The sequence below is a fragment of the Panulirus ornatus genome, chromosome 21 (genome assembly GCF_036320965.1).
Source record: "Panulirus ornatus isolate Po-2019 chromosome 21, ASM3632096v1, whole genome shotgun sequence".
Classification (NCBI taxonomy): Eukaryota; Metazoa; Arthropoda; class Malacostraca; order Decapoda; family Palinuridae; genus Panulirus; species Panulirus ornatus.
Window position 1 is genome coordinate 12,953,326 of NC_092244.1, and position 23,728 is coordinate 12,977,053.

The 23,728-nt window shown below is 39.6% G+C and overlaps 1 protein-coding gene across 9 annotated transcripts in view; it reads left to right on the forward strand.

Moving 5' to 3' along the window:
• Zmynd8 (Zinc finger MYND-type containing 8) overlaps positions 1-23,728 on the forward strand; it is a 427,013-nt gene that overhangs the window by 312,913 nt on the left and 90,372 nt on the right. For 6 of the 9 annotated variants that reach the window (XM_071675758.1, XM_071675755.1, XM_071675759.1 and 3 more), the window contains 5 exons: positions 9,716-9,800; positions 12,992-13,172; positions 14,368-14,501; positions 16,861-16,976; positions 22,679-22,888. In XM_071675758.1, coding sequence (XP_071531859.1) covers positions 9,716-9,800; positions 12,992-13,172; positions 14,368-14,501; positions 16,861-16,976; positions 22,679-22,888 — 726 coding nt within the window. The remainder of the gene's footprint in view (positions 1-9,715; positions 9,801-12,991; positions 13,173-14,367; positions 14,502-16,860; positions 16,977-22,678; positions 22,889-23,728) is intronic. The other 3 variants (XM_071675760.1, XM_071675761.1, XM_071675763.1) reach the window with 1 other exon arrangement.

Consider the following 23,728-nt stretch of genomic DNA (forward strand, 5'->3'; position numbering starts at 1 on the left):
GCTTTCCTTTCTTTTCAGTCTCCTCATAATTTATTCCTGTATGACATTATTCATGAGGTGGTTTGCTTTTCTTTAGGTGGTATTTCTGTGATTTACTTTGTGACAGCAGATTGTTGCTGCATTCCATAATGATGAACTATGTTAACCAAGGATATCTTGTTACTAGCACCCCATGTAAACTGAGCATCACTTCTCATAGTATCCTTGTTAACAGTGGCCCATTACTTCCAATCATTGTAATTTTTTGCTAAAACACCCCTGTGGCCTGATAAGGGTGAGGCACCAAAAAGGCTAAGAATTGGCAGTGGAGGGAGTTCCAGAAGGGAACAGGCATCAGAGATGTAGATAGATAGAATACCCCATGGTAATGGAGCACCCCTTTAAAGATCATTCATTTTTGAAAAAAATCACTTGGAAATTCATTGATCTTTGTTAATAGACAACCTTCTAATTGAGCCCTTTTGAGTTCCCAAAATTAATAGAATGCCATACATAAACAGCATCTCAGGTTGTGCATTACACCATGAAGAGCATGTTCCACAAACATCCTTTGTTCATGATGCACCCTTCATGAAATACATGCTTCCTTTTGATATAGACCACTTTTTGCAAACTTTGCTTCCCATGCTAGTATAGGATGTGCTATTTTACATACACAGAGTTATCTGAATTACTGCCTTTATACTATTGTTTACTTTTTAAGTTAAAAGTAGTAGATAGAAACATTATTTAGAGCAGTAGGCAGTAGTAGTAGGTTGGAACATTAGTTAGATACATTAGGTAGAAATAGTTGGAGAAATTTAGGGATTAGCCTTTGAAAACACTATGCTAGAGTTGCCCTCTGCCAGTGATCTGAAAAGGGTAAGGCTTAGTACTAAAGGCTAAAGAAGCATCACTGGAGTTCACTAGTTATGGAGAGACTTTTGCCATGGCCAGCCCCTTCATGAAGTTTCCAAAGAGAACAGGCATCTAAGATGTATATAGATAGACTTTTACATCAGTACATTAATTGGTTTCACATGTCCCTTGTAGCTAAACCGCTAAACCCTTTGTAGATGTTTGGTACTCCTTTACTGCATCTCCAAATTTTGTATATCCATCTGTTCTCTTGTGGCTATATTACTATTACTGATGTATTGTGAAATTACAATTATTATTTTTCTGTAGGATTTTGTCTTAATCATGACTACATATTGCTCTCTTCCCTTTGTAACTATTGTAAGTTTCTATTATTTTTGTTTCAGAATTCAGTTCATGGATTCTGTTTAATATTGATATTATTTCCAGCTCCTACATAAATCTTTAAAATTCTTGACGCTTTATATATTGCATACTTTTCTTACTGTTTTCTTGTAGGGCATTTCATGTTAAATCTCTTCACAGTATGATCCTTTGAAGTTCCATTCTTAACATTTGTGAAACTGCTCTTAGCTGCACCAATTCATGTTTACTGCATTTTCCTTTTGTATCTGTAATGGAGTACCGCATACCCTTTTTATATCTCCTCTGAATAATTCAATTCACTTATGTTAGTGTTAATCTTTTAACATTCATTCGTTTCAGATGTACTGCCTCCCTTCAGTCTTTTTGTGTTGTTCATACTGATGCATATTATCTTTTGTCTCATCATATGAACAATTTATTTTTTATTCACAACTGTTTCTCCTTTAGTGAAGTGCTGTCAGAAATTCGTGAAAAAATCCTCCATTTGCAAACATCCACTCTCTTTATCATGTTTGATGTACTAAAAGCAGTGTACAATCCACAGCCAAGCCCCATAGCCTATTCCGTGTTTGACCATAAACCCAAGTTCAGCCCATTGATAACAAATGGCCTCCATTCACATACCACATCGATCCATTTCATTCAGTCCTTTGCATGCCTCTAACCCTCCTGAATGTTCAGACCTCAGTACCTTAAAGACTCTTTCAGTCCAACCTTTCATCATTTCAATCTTCCATTTCCCCTTCCTCCCTCCACTTCGTCAACGCTGATCCTCATGATTAATCTTTCATCGCTCATCCTCTGCTTGTGTTATGCTTACCATGCAGTACACCCTGGTCATACTACTATTACAATCATACAACAGGCATTATTACCGTATAGCTATTGCAGTGTTAGAATTGTGGTGTAAGAATCCCTCATACAATCTCATCCATATTCTAGAGGTCCTTTCAAATCGTATGCTTGTATAGCAGCATGCTTTATGGGAAGGAGCTTATTAGATAATTCTAAGGTAGATCTATGAATCAAAGCCAGCTGCTGAAAATGATATGGAATGTTACTTTAATCAGGTATTGAGCACACTCGCAGATAGCAGCAACTTTTTTCAGCATCTGTATAAGCATGAAAACACTTAATTCCGGGGGATAGGATAAGTTAGAAAGATTACCTTATTAGAGGGGGGGGGGGGGCTGAAACAGGCGAATTTTATAAGATTTGTTTCATACCGTATTTCAGGTTTGTGGTGAACCTCATATAAACACAATATGTGCCTCTAAGCTATTCCTATCCTAGCAGCTGTCTTAGTATAGAAGAGCCGGTGGGAAGTGAGAACAAAGGCGCAAAAATTGACTGATGTCCTTAGGTATCTTATATGTAAACTACTGTTAATGTTATAATTTCTTAGTGCTTGATGTTATGCTCATAATTCACAGGCTTAACGTGCATATGAATAGTGTGGCTGAGTTGGGAATGTTTGAGGAAGGATTAAGTAAACAGTTGCCTAACTCTAACAAGCTTTTATGACTTCCTAGTCATCTACGAAGTGAAGAGGGTAATGCACGAGTGATGTATATAGTAGGAAGGAAATGGATACAGAGATAAACAGTTATGATGCTGGAAGGAGAGAGCATTTACCTCCCTACGACGAGATTTGTGCCATGAGGGCAAGGTGGGCGCAGAGGGTTAATCGCAAAACTTGTTTGTTGGATGTTGCAGTATAGCTTGCCTACCTCTCCACTCATCATATATTTTGCTTGTTGGAACTATGAGTGTAAAATGCTTGAAATTTGATAAAAAATATTGCCGTAAATATTATTTGAGAACAGCTCTCTACTGGTTGCGAAGAGGTGTTGGAAGGGTAATGTTATTGAGAAGGCAACTTTATTCATGGCGAAGAGGGCTTAGGGTCCTACTCCTGTGATTTTTCAATTTAAGATTTCCAGGAGCATTAATTTTGATAATCTTGGCATGGTCTGGCATCCCTCTATCTTGAGAAATTTGAGTGTTTACAGGAATGATTGCATCGCAAAATCGTGGGTATTTTCTTGTATATGTTAAAGAAAAGTCAGGTGTGTTGATTAATTCTGGAGAACGGAAAATGTGGGTGTTGTATGGTAGATGTAGAATTGATAAATGAATGAATAATATAGTGATTGTAAAGGTCTAGAAACATACTGGAAAGCGAATGTGAAACTTTTAATGGATTGGGAGTGTGATGGAGGACTCAGTTACACTAACGCTGGGTGTCGTGTTGGGGGAGGGATGCAAGTCACTGTGCAAGTTTTTGAGTTCAGGAAGGCCCTTTGTGCCTGCTCAAGTCGGTTGCGTAGTTTTGGAGAAGTCATTAAGCGTATCTTGTAGGAGTTTCTTTTGAAGGTTGTTTGTAGGTGGCAATATTTGATAATTTCTTCCTATGTGCATATTTTTTTTTTCTTACCTTGATGAAGCTTCTTGGCCGGTTTATATTCAGTCTGTTAATGTTTGATAGGCCAGGTAAAGGTGAAGGTTAACAGTGAAAAGGAGGCAGATTATCCATGTATTTAATATATGATTACCCTAGGACCAGTTTCTCCGAAAGTCATGGTTGTAACCCAGTACCAATTTAAAGGTCGAAGTCCAAGGCTGCGCTTCTGCCGTTAGCAGGGAAATGTAAGACTCCTCTGGAGTGAGTTCTTCGACAGGACTATACTTCCAATGACATGGCCTCGCCAAAGGTGACTTTTCACTCGTAACCTCGTCGTGCAGGCGAAGTCAGGAAACACCAGGAGGCAGATTAAACAGTTTTGGGAGGACTAAAGGTGAAGGTTAGCACAATGAAAGGGCGCAGATTATACGTAGTGTTAGGAGGACTAGTTGAGGAGGTTTTACCACGGATACTCTTGACAGGAACAACTGGGGGGAGGAGGATGTGTTCATTGTCTACATAGTGCCGCTGTAACTTACGAGATCATCTTTTGTGTCTGGGCGACAGAAATGGGTTGGCATGTACTGAAAACGGCCCGACACCCTCTTTGTTTTGGAAAGTAGAGACACGCCAAGTTTTACCAGGAGAGAGAGAGAGAGAAAAAAAAATGGGATGAATGGATCGCCGTACTCTATTGTGTATAGAGATCTCCGCTGCGTAGTATGGAGGGGTGGGTTGGTGGGAGGTTCTCGGTCCGGTGATTGATGATGGAGCGAGAGGAGGGGGGACCATTGTGGGGGGAGGGGTGAGGGAGAGTTGGGGTAGAAGAAGGACCGGGATAGGTCAGGCCACGGTAGGGGTAGCCAGGGATAATGGATGTGACGGGTGAACATTGTGATAATGCCGTGGCTCGCGGCGTTTGTGACGGGCAAGCGAAGGCCTCTCACAAAGCATCAGTAACGGCGTCGTAAACTCTTGGAATGCCTTTCTTCCCGCCACCACCACCTAACCCCTCACCCCCCATCCGTCCCCTTCGCCTTATCACCCACATTGACATTCTCTTTGAAGTTCAATACAGCATAAATGATAAATCGGATATAATGACAGTCAAGTGACTAGCTGATGCAGGAGGAAGGAGGGTAGAGATGAAGTAGAGAAAGCTCGTCGTTGGGTGTAGTCACTGTAGTCGGTCGTGTCGGGAGGTGGTGCGGGAAGTACCTCCTCTGGCAGGCGGGGTCGGTGGCGGCGGTTTGGCTGTGCTGCTGCGGCGCCTGCGGCCTCACCTTGCGGCCACTGAGATCGATGTGGCAGCCTTGACCCTTGATTGGTCTGACTGCAGCTATGGCAGGAGCATGGATACTGGGGAGGGGCTACCGTGTTCACAATGACGCCCTGTTGTTGATCTCTCACGCATGTCGAGAGCATATTGGAGCGGTGCCAGTTTTTTTTTTTTTTTCGTCCAGTTGCCACCACGAATGGTTGCTGGACACTGCAACACTGGATGTCAAACAGAGGCTCATAAAACTGAAACGCAATTACCCCAGAGGTCCCCCTCGCCTTGATATATCGCGAGCGTGAGAGAGAAAAATACATTGCCTGTAATTGCCTTACTGGTGTGGGTGAAAGATAAGGACAAACAATAGAGAACAGCGTGAGGGTCTCGCGGGGTCTAATAATACACGAGAGCGGTGATAGAGTGAGAGACGTGGGTGAAGCACGTTATTATCTCCCCCACTTCCTTCTTCACCCCTTCCCCCCCTCCTTCTTCCCTTCCTCCCCCCCGTCCCTCAAACTTCTCGTTCCACGCACCCTCTCCTGCACGGCTTTGGGGCCCCAGGAGGGTGGGTGGCTTATGTGAGCGGCCGGTCGAGCGTGACGTTGGGTGGCTGGGTGGGCTGTCAGGGGATGGTGGAGGGGGAGGAACTACCACGGGACGGTGGGTTAAAGTAGGTGGGGTTGGGGGGTAGGGATTCGCCCACCGGTGGTGTGTTTATAGCTCGTAAAGCCATCGCATCTCCTTCCACCCCTCCCCTCCCGACTAGCTTCCCTGTCACTAGACCCCTAAACATAGTGCTCACCCCAGCCAGCCACCCTTCCCTCCTCACCGACCGCCCGAAACACGAGTTGTAGCTCGGATTATTACCAAGTTAACATAATTCTCTCGGACAAAATCGCTGATCACAGTTGGACCATGGATTAGCTTGGCGATTTTAAAGCCATCTTTCTCTTGCCCATGCCTTAATCCCCACGTAATCTTTTTGTGATCGTAAATTAGTGACCGAATGGTGAGAGGGGATTGCCCCGGGGGTTGAAATATGATGGAGTAGATTCACAGACTCTTTGCCTTTGGTTGTGAGAATCATTGCTATGAATCACTTGAATATTAATATGGTCACCCCTCACCGAAATAGCCATAGCCCGGGTCAAACCTTCACACAACGTACACACCGGCAATCATACATTCCTGTACTCCATCCCATCCCATCTCCTCGATCATACGTCACTAATCCCACACTACTACCCACATTTTAGCCCTTACATCTTCCGCGACATGTAGCCTCCATGACAAACCACTACAGTTTAGTCCACAGTAATGACATATTGTACAGCTCACAGTAAACCAGGCTCAAAGCCTCCACCCTTCCTTACACACGTTCGGCATACAGGCTAAGCCCATTCATTTCGATCACATTCTTCCTGCATACGCAGCCCACAAGTTTGGCTTGTATCCTGGTATGCAACCCTTTGATTTCTCATTTGATTTTGCATGCAATCCCGACAATTTTTCATTTCCCACCACCAACTGTCATCATCAACCTACACTTAAGGGTCACTCAATAACCTTATTTTCTGTCCACAGTCCAAGCCCATATCTACAGCCAATATTTAGCCGTCGCCTTAAGTCAGTCACCAAGCCCCACACTCTAGCCCTTTCCCCTAACCCATATCCCATGATGTTCAGTTAGCCAACACTCCAGAACTTTCCTCTAACACTCTCGTGTTTTCACTTAGCCAACATCTCCACCTACTCCAGTCCATCCTAAATAATTTCTCCGTTAGTTATTCTGATTGCTTCAACTTGTATTGTCAACAGGCATATGTAGAGTTACCCTTTACTAGTTTCCAAATTGATTGATTTTTTTCAAATTTAAAAGCAAATCATGATGAATTAACTTGTACATTCTTCCATCTAACCTTCATGCTAGTTGCTTCACACTTCACACGCCTCATAATCACACACATATACATGTACCTAACGCAACCTTCCTTGCAGAACAAACCCTTACACCACTCACCATCTCCCTTACCCATACACCTTTTTTTGCTAATGTTCCTCAGCTGTATGCTTTGCCTTCACATATTTTTTCCTCATACACCTCTCATCCATATCTTTACATTTCTTATTTTTCACACCTTTCACTTACACTTGTCACCACATCATATACCCCGTCCCCAATCAGTACAATCAGTCCCGTCACCTTCACATCCTTCATCCTAACACCTTGCACCTTTTACCGTCACATTCCTCATCTTGAGAGTCCTCAGTCTCACATGTTCCAATTACACCACATATTTTAAAAGAGTTAACATTCCTTCCTTATTTCTTTTAGTTGCACACCATAGGCCTCATCTTTAGCCTATTCACATTCACTCACTTCACCCCTAATCTCTTTCTTACCCTGTGTACAGTACTACATGACTTTCAGTCTCCTCATACACTGGCACCTTTTACTCTTCATCCTTATCCCTCATCTTTGCACCCCCTCACCATCAGATTGTTCCATTGCCGTCAGCCATGAAACCGGTTTAGATTTTTAAAAATCTCGGGGATGTGTTTGTAGGATGGATGTTTGTGTGCTACCTCATTATCCCTCCTAATGAACTCTGAACCTTTAATTACATTGATTACTTAATTACCTTAATTATTACTGTATAGGGAGGGAGTTTTGCACTCACGAGGTTCCATCTCTTGAATATAATCTATTGTAAAATTTTTCAAATTAATATATGCTGTCAGCATTAACTATTTCTTCTTTTTATTTACTTCTTCCCCAACTCTTATACCATAAAAGTACATCTTTACATGTTTTTTAACAAGTATCCTTAATTTCATGGTATGCCTCTGGTTGGTGTATTCCTACATGTTTTGAAGAACTGTTCTCTGTCTCTGTCATCAGTCTGGTTTAAAGGTCATAAAGTGAAGTAATGTGTGTGTTGTGTGTCTTTGTAGAGAGAGTGTTTGGCATCTGATCAGTGTCTGTGTTTTCATTGAGGATGTTGCATCAGGGACATGAAGGGTCCTGGGATCTGTTGAATCTGTGTTTGCTGTAATGCAGGGATGGGTGATGTGGTTAGAACATAGATGGGAGAAGTTTGATCTGCGTTTGTCTGGTAAGTGTGGTTTCAGATGTTTTGTCCTGGTAGGATTGTGGTGAAAAGACTGAGTTATGAAGGTGCTTGTTACATGCTTGTTGCATCATTTTATAGTGTATTTATATCCTTAGTGTTGCATTTGCTGAGGATGGTGGGATCTGTGAGTGGAGGTTCTTAAAGTGTTGGGCAGAGCATGCTTTATATTTCTAATGAGGGTTTCTGGTTAGTTAAGGAGTGGTTTAGGTGGGAGGAGTTTAATGCCAAGCATGTTGGAAGGATCTTCATATCAATCTGTAAGTGGTAAGTGTTGAGTACTTGTTGTGGCTAGGCAGCTAGTGATTGTTCAGAGTATTCTGTTTTGTGTAGCATATAGATTTATCATATTTTATATTGAGAAGATAGAAGATCAGGCAGGTTTGGCATAGTTTAGAGTGGGGCAGATGCAGAGTGTGTGTGGGATGTTGCGGGATTCTTTTTCTTGCCTGAATTTTGTGCCAGTTAGTGTTCGAAGGGCATTTTGTGTTATTAATGTGGAGAATGAATGCTTTTTGTGTATCATATGTGATTCCCATGATAGTTATTTTGTTCAGTGGGCATGATTGTCCACTAAAGATGACTTGGATGTGTCAGCTAGATTCATATCTGTTTGGGGATTGAAAGAATGGTTGAAAACTTCTGTTGTGGGTGAGCCATTATTCCAATTGTTTTGTATTGCTGCATGTTAAGATGTTTTTGTGAGGTTGTCTGTACACAAGAGGACCTTTGTGTTGTGGTTTCTTGGATGTAAAGGTTGGTCATGTCGGAAAAGATTGAATGGTTGTAGGACATCGCTCCTTGGGAACTCCATTTTTAGCATTTAGGGGTTGTAAAAGTGAAGCCATTGTTAACGACTCTGGCATGGCAGCTGACAGTGAAATTGGCCTGTCAATCTATTCCTTGTTGTGGGAGGTAGTAGCAAGTATTATTTGTTTGAGGATGTGTCAGGGGACAGTTTTGAAATGCTTTGTTGATGTCTGTTGCTACTAGTATTGTTCAGGATGGGGGTTGTGGTTGGTTGAAGCCAATTAGGATATGTTGATCTTGGTAACCAGAACTTCATCATTTGCTTGTTACTTTTTTCTCTATTTGCCCTCAATCTTTACTTTAATTGCTATTAGTGTCTTGTGAAATATTTTTGGGCATCCAAAGTATTTTCTGAAATGGAGACAGTCCTGGCACCAAGCAGTGTTATTTTCAGTTGTATTTGTAGAAATGTAAATTTTCTGGTGTATATTTAGGATTACCCTAGGACCCCTATTTGTGTTAAAACCCAATTCATGTCTTGAATATACCATGAAGATAATGTTTAGTAGTGAAAAATATTTTAGAGGATATGTGCTATGTTATAGATTCATGTATTTATTATGTTGTTAAAAGTGTCTTTCTCCCATTTATGATTATGAAACTAAATTATAAAGATCATAAAATGTTGTTTGTTTATATTTCTGTTTTAGTTGATTTACAGGAGAAGTGAGATGAATGGCTGTTATTTTTGAGGGCTTGGCAGTTGCTCATAGCTTTCCAAACTTTTGTATTCAAAAGAAAATGTAATTGAATGATGCATGAGATAGTATGCACCAACTATTAGTGGTGACATGTAAGTTTAGGTGGTTAAATGTCACCTAATTCAGGTGATGTAAATGATAGATGCTTTATTGATTTTTTTTTTTTCAGATCAAGATCTATGCAGCTTATATCTGTGGACCAGTTGTGCACACTATTAAAGTTTGCACTAAATCGTCTTAAAACTATGCCAGGGGTAAGTATTCAAGTAACCTCTTTGGTCTACAGTGAAACATGCTGACTGCCAGTGAGTACAATGGTGTGATAGAGATAGTGGACTTTTTTTTTTTTCTTAAGTAATTCAGTGTCAAGAGGACATAAGTTTATGGATAAGGAAATATTTAGCAAGATGTTCATAAAGGACTTACATAAGGCCAAAACTACAATGTGATTCTTAAGTTTGATCACTTAAACAAGTACAAACAGCCAATTGAGAACATTATGAGTGACATCTGCTTAGAGAGCCAGCACTTTAGTGGTTGTCAAAGTGCACTCTTCTGACCCAGGTAGATGTCTTTTCTTTCTGCTTCGCTAACATGTGGACTACTGGCATTCTGTCCACAAACATACAATCTCTCCTTGTCATGTGTAGCACTTGACGACTCTTACCTCATGCTACTCTTTTCGTGGTAACGTTATATTTCTTTGCAGTGAGCTCTGTGCGCCAGCCCAGCCTTTTGGCAAAATGGTGGAAGCAGTAGATAGTAGTAGTAGGTGGGAACATTTAAGCAGGATTATTAGGTAGAAGCATTAGATAGAAGTTGTCATTAGGAACATTAGATAGGAGCCTCTGCAAGCACTACACAAAACTTGTCCTCTGCCATAGACCTGTTAAGGGTGAGGCACAAAAGGCTAAGAAGTACCACTGGAGTCCTTTCGTTATGGAGACACTGTTGCCATGGCCACCTCTTTGAGGGAGTTCTAATTGGAACAGGTGTCAGAGATACTAATAGATAGATAGATAGATAGATAGATAGATAGCAACAAAGATAGTACCTGATTTGAGAGAGCTTAGTTACAAGGAAAGGCTAGAGGATCTATGTTTTCCCACTTTGGAAGAGAGAAGAGTGAGGAGTGAACTGATCGCAACCTATAAATTTTCAAAACAGATTGTTGCATTGATACAAACAGTACTTTTGAAATTTTTGGAAATAGAACAAGAGGACATAACATGAAATTAAGCAAGCAGCTTGTAAAATTATATGTAAAGTACTTTTTAGTATAAGGGTGGTTGTTGAATGGAATGAAAGGACTGAGGACCTCATTAAGGCAGATATATATAATTTTAAGAAGTTGTATGGTAGTATAGAATGTTCAGGATTGAGGCCCCAGTAGTGGAAAACTCCCTCCCCATACAGTACAAACAGGTAATGACAAAAATGGGTAATCATGTACACACACATGCACACAGACACACTCTTTCATTCATATTTTATGCCCAAGGAAGCAGAAAAACTCTTCTCTCAGAAATTGCATAATACTTAAGGATTTCAGTTATAAAGAGATAGAGTGGTGGAATTTGTATTCTCATAGTGATAGAAAGTCATGAGATACAAGATTTTAAGTGATTATACTGGGAAAGTTTTCATATCAACATGTTGGTGAACATACTATAGTGAGAGAGACTGGTACACCATCATTGCTTGATTTTATTTTCACTCATACCAGCATGGATATTGGGAATATTACATATGATACACCTATCAGAAAAAGTGGTCGTGTAATGCATAAGTTTGACTTTGTTGTAAATGACAAAAAGAGCAGAAGTGAGGCTCGATGCAAGAGGGAGATATAATCATAGAAACTACACAGAACCATGGAAACTGCTCAGATATATGTGATATCTTAGGGAACATAGATTTGGAAAAGGGACTTTGGTAGCTAGGAACCATGTCTTTGTAATGAGAGATTTTATAGAACTGACAATGAAGGCACAGGAACATGGGTATCTCTAACCCCAGATACAGAAGGAATAGTGATAAAGAGAAAAGACTTGTTTGATTAAAGATATTTGTAAGCAAAGGAGCTTGGAGATGTGCTCTTGTGCGCATCTGCGAGGTGTACAAGAGCAAGGAATGAAAACAGGAGGATAGGGAAAGAGGATGAAAGAAACCTTGTAAAGATTATTGTGAGCGAAGCAGAAGAAATTTCAAAACTTGTCCATAAATTCATCTGGAATAGATTGTAAGTTAAAAGGAAACTAATCAGGCTAAGGGATTCAGAGGGAAGAATTGTAGAGATGTTGCAAGGATATAAGAGGAACAGAATAGCAGCTTCAAAAGTGTTTTCACATTGGAAGACACTGTAGCTCCAACACCAGTGCGATAGAATGGAAAGGAGGGTTTTTTGTTTTAGTACAGTGATCATCTCTGCCACTGGTGAGTCAGTTTGGAGCAAAGTCAAGTGTTTTATGTGGAAGTCTTTGTTCACTTAATCCTTGGATGTAAGTTGATGATATTTGTGAATGAACTGAGATTTTGTATTCAATCAATTTTTTTTTTCATACTATTCGCCATTTCCCGCATTAGCGAGGTAGCAATAAGAACAGAGGACTGAGCCTTTGAGGGAAATCCTCACTTGGCCCCCTTCTCCGTTCCTTCTGAAAAATTAAAGATGAGAAGGGAGGATTTCCAGCCCCCTCTCCCTCCCCTTTTAGTTGCCTTTAAATGAGAATGGAGTTGAAATTAATAAGAAGATAGATGGTTTCTCATTTAATCCTCTCCTTCCTTGGCGGAATATGATAGTCTAAATTTTCATTAGCTGAATGCCTGTTTCATTGAACTCTTTTGGAATAGCAGTTTTCTTGTAGGTGCTTCCCATGGATGACAGAGGTTTGGCATTATTTGAGATACTGGAAAATGAGTATTATAATCCATCTAAACAACATCAGCTGTTTCAACAGTACCGTGTAGATAGTTAACATTTTCACTGTGCAGGCTTTCTGAAAAGTTAATTGCCTTGTGCATAAAAAAAAAAAAGGCCCCTTTAGAATATCTCGATGCATCATATATTATTGAAGAAAATACCCAAAAAAGCAGTATGTTTTCCTCTATATTGGTCTGGGACTGTTTTTTGTGTGGATGGGAGTGGGTCCCGGATGGCAGCATGGATTCTCACCATTTATATCAAAATGTTAGTGTTGTATGTAGTGCTTTTTACTGTATTCACCACAGTACAGTATCTAGTCTTATGGATATTCCCAGATTTCTCATAGTACAACAAAATGGTAAAGTGTTATATGGATTGTGAGTGTGTTTAGTGTATGACTGTGAGCAGACCTTGAAGCAACATACTCTATCAGTTGGACTGTGTACTATATGTTTACAATGATTGTTAAATGGAACTATATCATTTAAGGTCACATTTCCATACTCATTCTCATTTTAGATGGAGCCATTTACAAAGCCTGTCGACACAGCTGAGTTTCCAACGTATGAAGATATTGTGGTGCATCCTGTGGATTTTACATCACTGGAGAGAAATATCAAGCGCAAGTTCTATGGGTCCACTGAAGCATTTTCCTCTGATGCCAGATGGATTGTTCACAATTCTGTGATATTTAATGGAGGTAATCCAAAGTTTAAAGCACCAAGTCCTACAGTGATGGTTTACATGTTATATAGGTGTTCCTTGTCATTTAGAAGCTTGGATTGTATGGGTTTGATGGTTTACAATTATCTCTTGTGAGCAAAAAGTTGTTCTTGTTTTTAAGCTGAGATTGCATGGGTAACTGAATGCCTTAATCAGGTTGAGAAAGCAGAAGAGGGTGTGTTCAAATGGTTTGGACATATGGAAAGAATGAGGGAGGAAAGATTGACAAAGAGAATATATATGTCAGAGGTGGAGGGAACAAGGAGAAATAGGAGACCAAATTGGAGGTGGAAGGATGAAGTGAAAAAGATTTTGAGTGATCGGGGTCTGAACATGCATGCAGGAGGGTGAGAGGCATGCAAGGAATAGAGTGAACTGGAATGATTTGGTATACCGGGGTCGACATGCTGTCAATGGATTGAACCAGGGCATGTGTAGCGTCTAGGGTAAACCATGGAAAGTTCTGTGGGGCCTGGATGTGGAAAGGGAGCTGTGGTTTAGATGCATTATACATGAGAGCTGGAGACTGAGTGTGAACGAATGAGGCCTTTGTTGTCTTTTCCTAGTACTACCTCATGCACATGCAGGGGGAAGGGGGTTTTTATTTCATGTGTAGCGGGGTGGCGATGGGAATGAATAAAGGCAGACAGTGTGAATTGTGTACATGTGTATATATGTATATGTCTGTGTGTATATATACGTGTACGTTGAGATGTATAGGTACGTATATTTGCGTGTGTGGACATGTATGTATATACATGTGTATGTGGGTGGGTTTGGCCATTCTTTCGTCTGTTTCCTTGCGCTACCTCACTAACGCTTATCTCTTGCCCCAGGAGTTCATTCTGTCTTTATGGCACTGACACAGTGCACAGGAAGCTCACTACATCCCATGTGGGACACCCAGGCCATTGAATGTATTGATGTGTATGCATATTAACTAATTACCTATTTGCACTGTATGTTAAGGGAATTTTACATAACAGAACCCATTTAGAAGTTGGGAACAGCTTTACTAATGTCTTTGGCTTTTTCTGATAGGTTTTAGAGACAGCCACACTGTATCCAAATGTTTTTCTTCTTCCAGAAGAAGGATGATATATCACTTTTGTGTAATTCCCACCCACTCAGCTGTTTAGCCATAGATTTTAATATTTTGATATATTTTGCAGCCAATTCTAAAGTATCATCAATGGCAAGGACATTAGTGAAGATCCTGAAGCAAGAAATGAGTGAGATAGAGACTTGTCCAGATTGCTACATGAATGCTCACCAGAACCCCAAAAGCTGGTTCACTGAAGCTTGTGTAAGTAGTATTTTTTTAATGTGTGTCATTGTATTTATTCTCTTCAGATTATGGAGAGACAATTTTTCTAGTATTCCAAGGGTAATGTGACTTGATTTTTTTGCAAGCCTAAAGAGCCACGTAAGCTTTAGTCATCAGTTGGTGATATGTCTAGAGCTATACATACATAGTTTGTTTCATTGGCTTCTAGATTTTTAACATGGTTTTTGAACATGTAGGTGACATGTTTAGCCCTTCAGTGGTGAGCATGGTCTAGATCAGGGCTATTCATTTGGTGGCTTGCAGGCCAAATTTAGCCCTTAATTGGTTTTTCATTGGCCCTTTGATGGATTCGGAAGATTTAAGATAATGAAATTATTCATTTATGCAAGTACTTAAGAAATTTTATATAGATAGATTTTTGTCATGAACAACTTTATTGATTAGCTGAATGAAATGTGTGATCATTTGTAATGATTAGTTGAATGAAGTGTTTTGAGAGAAAGAGATGGAGGTAAAATAAATGTATGGCCCTTCCATCAATTTGAGTTTCATAATCCAGCCCTACTCTTGAAGTGATTGAATATCCCTGGTCTAGATATTCCATCATTGTGTGCAGAGAGAAAAAAAGACTTATTTCATCGTGAAATAGTATAAAAATGCACAGAAAGTACAGAAAGTCGAATTATAATCTTTGTGTTGGCCAGGTCCACTGCTGAGTAAAGGGTGGAGGAAGGTGTGGATGACATGTTTGACATCTCCTAACGATATTTTTTTCCTACTGTTGAGCTTATATTTACAGGCACAATATTGGTGATACGTTACATGAATATGTATTGAGATATAACATCTTTCACACTAAAAATCTGTGTAAGGGAGATTGTGTGACAATTTTGATGATATTGAAGGATTTGTTTCTTTATCTTGAACGTAGTTTGTATTTTGATGTAAATCTTAACTTAGACCTATCTTCCTATCTATCTACATTTCTGATGCCAGTTCCCTTTCGGGAACACTCTCAAGGGGGTGGCCATAGGAAAAGTCTCCATAACTGGTGCATTCCAGTGCTGCTTCTTAGCCTTTTAGTACCTCACCCTTGAGAGGCCACTGGCAGAGAGTAACTCTGATGCATTGTTTCATGAAGTTACTACCTAATGTTCCATCCTACTACTTTTACTTAATGCTCCACCTAAATGTTTTTACCGAATACTTCTGTGTCATTAGATCAAAAATTGCTAATAATGAAATAGTGTTGACTATTAATTTTTGAGCAAAGAAGTAGAAAATTTTAATACATATAAATGACAGTGCAGATAAGGATCTTAGAATGAATATAAATGAAAATTAGAGAACAAGCTGTTTTGGAGGCGTTTGGGAGAATTATTCTAACAAGGAATAATTGATGGGAATAGAACTTAAAGAACCTGCAAGGAAGATAGTATAAGAGCTCTTGGTATTGTTAAGGCAAGTTAAATGTTCAAGAGGATGTGGATAAGATTTGGTGGAGAAGAATCCATTAAAATGAGAGGGCGAAAGTAGCAGTAATTCATCTGAAAGATAAAAAAGCTGGAAGTTTTAATAAGGTGTTAAAAGAAAATGAAAAGTAGAGTGAAGCAACAGTTGAACTGAAATGTGCACTGGATCATTAGATGAAAGCAGCAGGTACCCTTCTGTAAAAGTAAAGGGAATAAAAGTTACTGTAAGAGGCGTAGAGGAACAAGTCTCAGCTTATTTGATGGGATTATGATTGATAATGATGAAAAGATAACTGAACAACTTGAAGGTGAAGAAAGGTGGAGTTTGGAAAGGAAGAGGGTTATAGAGTTTTGCATAATGACTGTTAGTTAAGAACGTTCAAAATTAAGGGAGAAAATTTGTGCACCATTAATGGGTTTACTAAAGGCACATGATAAAGTTATATGTAAAGGATTTGGGAAATTCTGTCACTTTCATGTGAATGGAAAAATCATGAATGCTGTATGGTAAGCTCCTCTGAGATTATAGAACTTGTCTGATTTCAGATTGTCCATTCATAGGTTGTGAAATGGTGCTTTCAGTTTTAAGGCTTTTACTGAGAAGCAGTTGGAACAAGAGGGCATGATTTGTAAGGAATTATCTTCATAGGTTTTCACTGCAATTGATAATGCCCTTATACATCACATTAGAATACTGATTTTCTTGTATCCAAGGTACATTAATTACAGTACCCTTAGAAATCAGGTCTTAGAATTTGCTGCACATTTTCACCATGACTTGGTGTTTTGATTTGATGAGATGATTTTGTAGCAATGGAATTTTTTTTACTAATCCAAATTGCATTCCTTTTTACTCATACAAATTGCATTCCCTCAGTTTTGTACTCTTTTCTTCCTCTTTACAGAGATCTGCTCATCCCCTAATATGGGCAAGATTGAAGGGCTTTCCTTTTTGGCCTGCAAAGGCTGTCAAATGGAAGGATGGGAATGTAGACGTCAGGTTTTTTGGAAGACATGACAGGTAAGTCAGGAAATTGATGGGAATTCTTCATGTAATGTTTGTTTGAGACTGTAATTTTTTATGGTATCAGACACAGCCATTAAAGATGACAAGAAAGCAGGAATGTGAGATTAAAGTTGACATTTATGTGAATTCCTCTCGTGTTTGAAGACCTGACTTAAAAGTGGGAAGGGTATAAGAGAAGCTAAAGATGAGCGAAGGAAAAGAATTTCGCAGCTTTACTGCATAAGGGAAAGTCAGTCTTTCTGTGGATAGTCTCTTTCTCCAGCACTACAAACTCTCTTTCAACATGAAAAGCCAGATCCCTCATGCCCGAGCTGACGACACTAAAACATTCTCCTTAGTTGCCCATGCTGTCTCCTAGGTAATTATACAGTCTGCACCAATAGTTAAGGCACAAGAGGGCTGTTGACTTGTTGCAGAAATCATTTCATGTTTGACAAAGACTTAGGCAAGTGTAATATATTGTCATGCATCAACAGTACTAATCATATGTTTGGCAGTAATGTGATAATGCGTCATAAACATAAATGTGTGTCTAGCAGTTGTGAGGACTCTGTCTATTTTGTTAGTCTCCCTTTGTTAGGTAATAGTTTTTGCGATATTTGTTCTCAATACCTAACTCATATGCCATCCCATTATGCTCAGAAAAGTTACAACAAAAGAGGTCATTGCAGCAATGATAGCTTTATACAAAGCTGAACATAATTTGAAAAATAACACTCGGCAAACAGGTGTCTACCAGCGAAGTGACCATAGGTTGGTGAAGTAGTTTAAGCAATTAGGGGAGTTCTTTTTACCAACTTCTCTTCCCAAGTCAGGAAGGCCAAGATGAATGTCTCCTAGGATCCATTAAGTGACTGCAAGACAATCAATGCATGTGTCCATCCTGACAGCATGTGAAATCAAGCAGAACCCAAACTTGGTCTACCATGTCTTGCCAAGGAGTGTTCAAAAGTTTCTTCAGAATGACTTGGGATTTGATAGTTTTTGTACTTGATGTAAGCCTCAGTTGACTGCCACCCAGGTGGGCAAACGAGTGAAAAATTTGCAAGAAATACGATGACTGGTACCAGGAAACACAGAGACTGTTTTGGAGTGACTATTCAACTGGAAACACTAGAGGGATGGTGTACAGGCCACCCAGCTCAGACCTGCACCTACTACAGTACACAGAAAAGACTATAAAACACTCCCTTCTCATTTGGTTTAGGGCTGCTTCTGCTGCTATGATGGTGGTTTTGTGATCTTATCTAAGAGTGTGAAAGTGAACCAGGTAGTGTACTTAGTTTACTTACTGACCATATACCTTATAAATTGGAAAGTGCAAAGGCAAAAATACTTATGCAGTATGGGTGTCCCTACTGCAGTGCAAAGTCTGTTACACAGTGCTTGAATGATAGTGGGGGTGAATTATTTTAAGGACAGGCCAGGAAAGAGGTCTGACCTAAGCCTAATTGAAAACCTGTAATCTATTGTGATACAAAGACTATGCAATATGGACAAGCTTGAGGCAACAGTTAAGCAGGTTTGGGGTAGTTTATCCCCAAACCTACTAAAGAATCATGCTGACAACGTATCCTGCTTGCTGTAGGACAGCATCAAGAGGAAGGGAAATGCAGCAAAGTATTGATTATGTCGGTAAGTGTTAATTACTTTTCTTAGGACTCTTAGTGATTTTTTTCAGCTTGAGACTTAACTTTTGGCACTGACTGTATATGTATGCAGTGCCTGCAAAAAGAACTTGTCTGCCTCTGTACCTTTTCAGAGACAATGCGTGGCTAAGGTTTATTTTGTGTACAAGCATGTGATGCTGTCAGGGTGAAATCACTGTACATATGGTTACTGAGACTACCATTTTCAACAGTTTGAGCACCAGCAACCTGCCTCAGTGTGCCTGAGGCCATCTTCAGGGAAGCATGCTCTCTCTTTACTCCTGGCTGCCACTTCATTTTGGTAATTTCATTTCTGGGCATGGTATTTCTTCCACATGCTCTTCAAGATGTTTTTCTCTTACCTTTCTAAGAAGAAGAAAGCCAGATTTCTCACTTGGAAGCAAGAAAATGTGGGTACACTTGAGATTTCTTGGTGCTTTGCATATCAGAACACAATCATTTGGCTGCTTGCCAGCAGTCATAGCCTCCCTGACTTCATCATCTCACCATCATAATGTCCTCCTCATTGCCTAAGTAAGACTTCCAGATTTACAGATGACATAAGACAAGAAGTATTGAAGCAACCTTGCATTTCAGCTCCCAGACTTGAGCAAAGCAGTCCAAAAGTTCTGGGAAACGTCTCTTAGATAGCTATTCAACATTGCCTGCAAAATGACCTTCACGTTTCCTCCCACACGTTAGCTGCCAAACCCCCAGTTACAAAGGAAATGGAATGCTAATGACTTTCATTTGCAAAGAAGTACAAGAACTGGAGTGGTCAACAGTAGAATTAGGTGATGTTTTCAGATGAAAGTTCCTTCAGCTGTGTGCAGTTGAGGCAGAGGAGGGTGAGGGAGGCCAGATGGTGCCAGCTGGTATGACTCACATTTCACAGTGAAGATGGTGAAACACCCAGTTAGTGTGATCTGGCTTTGCTAATGGTACAGAGGGTAGAGGAAGATTGTGTTCCTTAAGAAGATTACTATAAATGGAGAGTAGTACAATGTGGTAATGAAAAGAGTGTGGTTGAGAGAGCAGAAGAGGGTGTGTTGAAATGGTTTGGTCACATGGAGAGAATGAGTAAGGGAAGATTGACAAAGGATATATGTGTCTGAAGTAGAGGGAACGAGGAGAAGTGGGAGACCAAATTAGAGGTGGAAGGCTGGAGTGTAAAAGGTTTTGTGTGATCAGGGCCTGAACATACAAGAGGGTGAAAGATGTGTAAGGAATAAAGTGAATTGGAACGATGTGGTATACTGGGGTTGATGTGCTGTCAGTGGATTGAAACAGGGCATGTGAAGAGTCTGGGGTAAACCATGGAATGTTTTGTGGGGCCTAGATGTGGAAAGGGAGCTGTGTTCTCAGTGCATTACACATGACAGCTAGAGACTGAGTGTGAACGAATGTGGCCTTTGTTGTCTTTTCCTAGCCGTACCTTGTGCGCGTGCACAGAGGGAATGGTGTGCTATTTCATGTGTGGCGGGATGGCAATGGGAATGAATGAAGGCAGCAAGTGTAAATATGTACATGTCTGTGTATGTATATGTATGTATACGTTGAGATGTATAAGTATGTACATGTGCATGTGTAGGCTTTTATGTATATTCTTGTGTATGTGGGTGGGTTGGGCCATTTTTTCGTCTGTTTCCTTGCGCTACCTTGCTATCATGGGAGACAGCGACTAAGTATAATAAAAAAGATAATTGTTCCTCTCTGACTGAACGGTTGGATCTTGAAATGGACGTAAGTCAGACACATGTCAGCATGGCATGTAGAATTCATATACCTGTACAGCATTATTTTATCCTTCTCAGTTTCCTATCATGATTATCTTGATTTTTATTAGCCTGCTTTATTATATGATTCTTTAGTTTCTTTTTATCTTTTATTTAAGATTCTGTAGTTAATGGATTGACTCGTCAAGACTTTCAATGAACTTTTTGGCAGCTCCTTCGTCAGCACTTGCTGCTTCAACTGTGACTTGAACGTTGTGCATGCTATGGCTTCTTTTAAATCTATTGAACCAACTATGACTTACTGCGAAGCTCTCGATGTAATCTTCTCGCTTGCACCTTCAAAGTCTCAAAAATGACTTCTAACCTTCGCCTAAATAGTTAGTAAACTGAGTGGTACTTGTTTTTTAGTTTGATCTTCCGTCCACAGCCTCAACAACTTTCCATTTCTTGGATTGACCCTTGTCGTTGCTTTATTTTCGTAGCCTTCATCCATGCTATACCTTTCACTGCTTCACATATTTTTTCTTTGTCCTTCATATTGGGTGATTATCTTCGTTTTCAATTCCAAATCGAACATATTCCTTGGCTTCTTGCCTGAGCTATTAACATGTGATGAGTTTTTCCTGTTGCTTGTCATCTTCTTTGGGGTTGAATACAAAAATGGTTTAATTCAGTACAAAAATTTGTTAGATTCACATGAATAATGCATGCTTACTGAATGGTAACTGAAAGTGAAAACTGAGAGATTGTGTGATGTACACATTGCTGGGATCATCTGACATCCACTATCATATGCACACAGCACTGGTGTATGTGTGGCCAAGTATAATTTTTGTATTTGTGTATATTATTTAATTTGTGTATTTCCAGTCGTATGTACGGATGGTCGTAAGTTGCATAGGTCATAAATTGGGGAGCATCTGTATATATATATTGTGTACATTTGATCGCCATTTCCCATGTTAGTGATGTAGTGTCAGAAACAGATGAAGAAAGGCCACATCTGCTGTCATCTGTTTTCTTGCTGTCATATGAAGTGCACCAAAACCACAGCCTCCTATCCACAACCAGGCCTCATAGACCTTTTCATGGTTTACCCAGATGCTTATCACTCCCTAGTTCAGTCCATTGACAGCATGTTGACCCCCCCTGATACTGAGGTAGCACAGCATTTCCACCTTTTTTAAAACATCTATGACATATTTTTTCAGTAACCCAAAGAACTAAATGATAAAGTTATAGCAAAAGCAATAACTGCAACAATAAGGAAGGATATGCAGACAGATCTCTTGTGAAAAACACCACCAAATATGTGGTATGTCTCCCAAACTAGCTATGCCTATATGTCTGCTGTTATATTTTGTGACAAGCAAAATAACCGAGAGCCAGGAGTGAATGTGAATTTGGTGAGTAGTGGGAAAACTGCAGAATTAGTGTCAAGATTTTTTAAGATTCGTCAGAGTTTGGTTCCATTGTAGATTTATACTTTAAAGTGAGTTATGAGGATGAGACAGCGGGTAGCCCAGAAATGTGGTACAGTCTGGCCTTATCAATTTGAACCATACGAAGGCAGAATTTCTGGTCTTGAATTTAACAGTAGCAAGTCAGGGTCCAGTGTAGACTCAAGGGCATTGGGTACTGACAAATGAACCCTGTTATAGGTTGCCTTCAAGGTACTGAATGGCAAGTACAGTAGATAAATACCTATTTTTTTTTTTTTTAATGAACTACTTATCGGTAACTAGCTGTAAAGTTTATAGCATCTAAACGAGAGTGCTGGGGGTACAGTAATGGGGATTGCCATCTGAGGAAAGGGAAAGACATGGATCTGTAGGGTATGTGGGCGGGAGATTTAAATGCGACACATTTCTGTGCAGTTCTGTTTTCTGATATGTTCACTTACAAATGTCATAATTTTTATATATTGTTCACCTGGAAGGGGATAGTTTCTGACCCTGAATGTAATGTAGGGATGAAGATTTAGGCCAAAACATCAACCCCATTTTAAATCACTTTATGCTTAAAAATCTTACCCCATTATAAACCAAAATATGCCAACAGCAGACCCCATTGTAGATATTTTTTATTCTTTAAAAGTATGAATTAATGTAATTTTTTAAAGCATACCTTGCAGTAAGCCAAAATTCGAGTGGCACCTCTGTGTGTAAGAGGGCAGCCACTCCTTCATCCCACCCCTTGGGGAGCTTTGTCTCCTCAATGATAATGGTTTTGCATTGTGTATTAGTCATCATGAACTGTAGTCTAAAGAAAAAGTGATTCCCTTCTAAATTTGCTTTTAATTATGTCTCAGGTGTGCCTGTGGACATTGTGTTTCCATGCTCACGGTGAAAGAAAGTGTATGCTCTCAAGAACAGGACACAATGAAAGAAAAAAATCAGGGACATGACATACAGTGCATTACACAACATCGTGGGTTTGAGCATGTGTGTCTGAGCGAGGATGTATTAGAAGTTGCTTATTGTGCCTACAAACAGTACCCTCGTGTTGATGATGGAAATGAGTATGTATATATTAATTTCTCTAAACTTCAGTTACTGTATTGTTGGGGCAGAACTACTTTTGAGAAACACAAATAAGAGTGTATTTATAAACAGAATATAATTTTTTAAGATTATTTTATTAAGAACAGTATCACGCTACTGTGACAAGAAATGAATTTGTTAGTTATTAAATAACATATTTATGACAGTGTACTTCAATATCATTTCAGTTGGAAGAGTTCATTCGTTCATGCTTCAGACATTTGGGACAGTCACAGTACCCATATCAGTGTATGCAGTAAAACTTAAGAGCACTTTCTTTACAATTGGTAGAATACACTGGATTTCAAGAGGCAGATTTGTAGATACTGTTTCACAATTTATGTAATAAGCATTGTCTGAGAAGGAACATATATCTTTAACTTTACTCAAGTTAAATTGCACAAAGGAATATTTTCTGAAGTTGAGTTCTTGGGCCCTGTAATTGAAGTGAGTGACATGGGGTTGGAATGCAGCACTTTTCTGATTCAGTTCTTGATCTTTGAGAAATTTAAAGAAACAAACACAATCCAGATGATCTTTGAGAAATTTAAAGAAACAAACACAATACAGATGTTTATGGGAACAAAATTCCTGAGACATCATGTTGGTATGTTGAAATACCAGGTTAAAATGCCAAAGAGCAGTGCACATAAACACAGCAAAACTCTCAGAAGTCACATTTATACAAACATGCCTAGCTGGTGTTTTGCCTCTCTCTTATATGTTACTTCTGTGTTCTTTTCACCAGACATACATTGTTCTTGGCATTCATGGCGGCACGTATAGAGTTTACGGTATTGGTATATGCAGCATCCGGA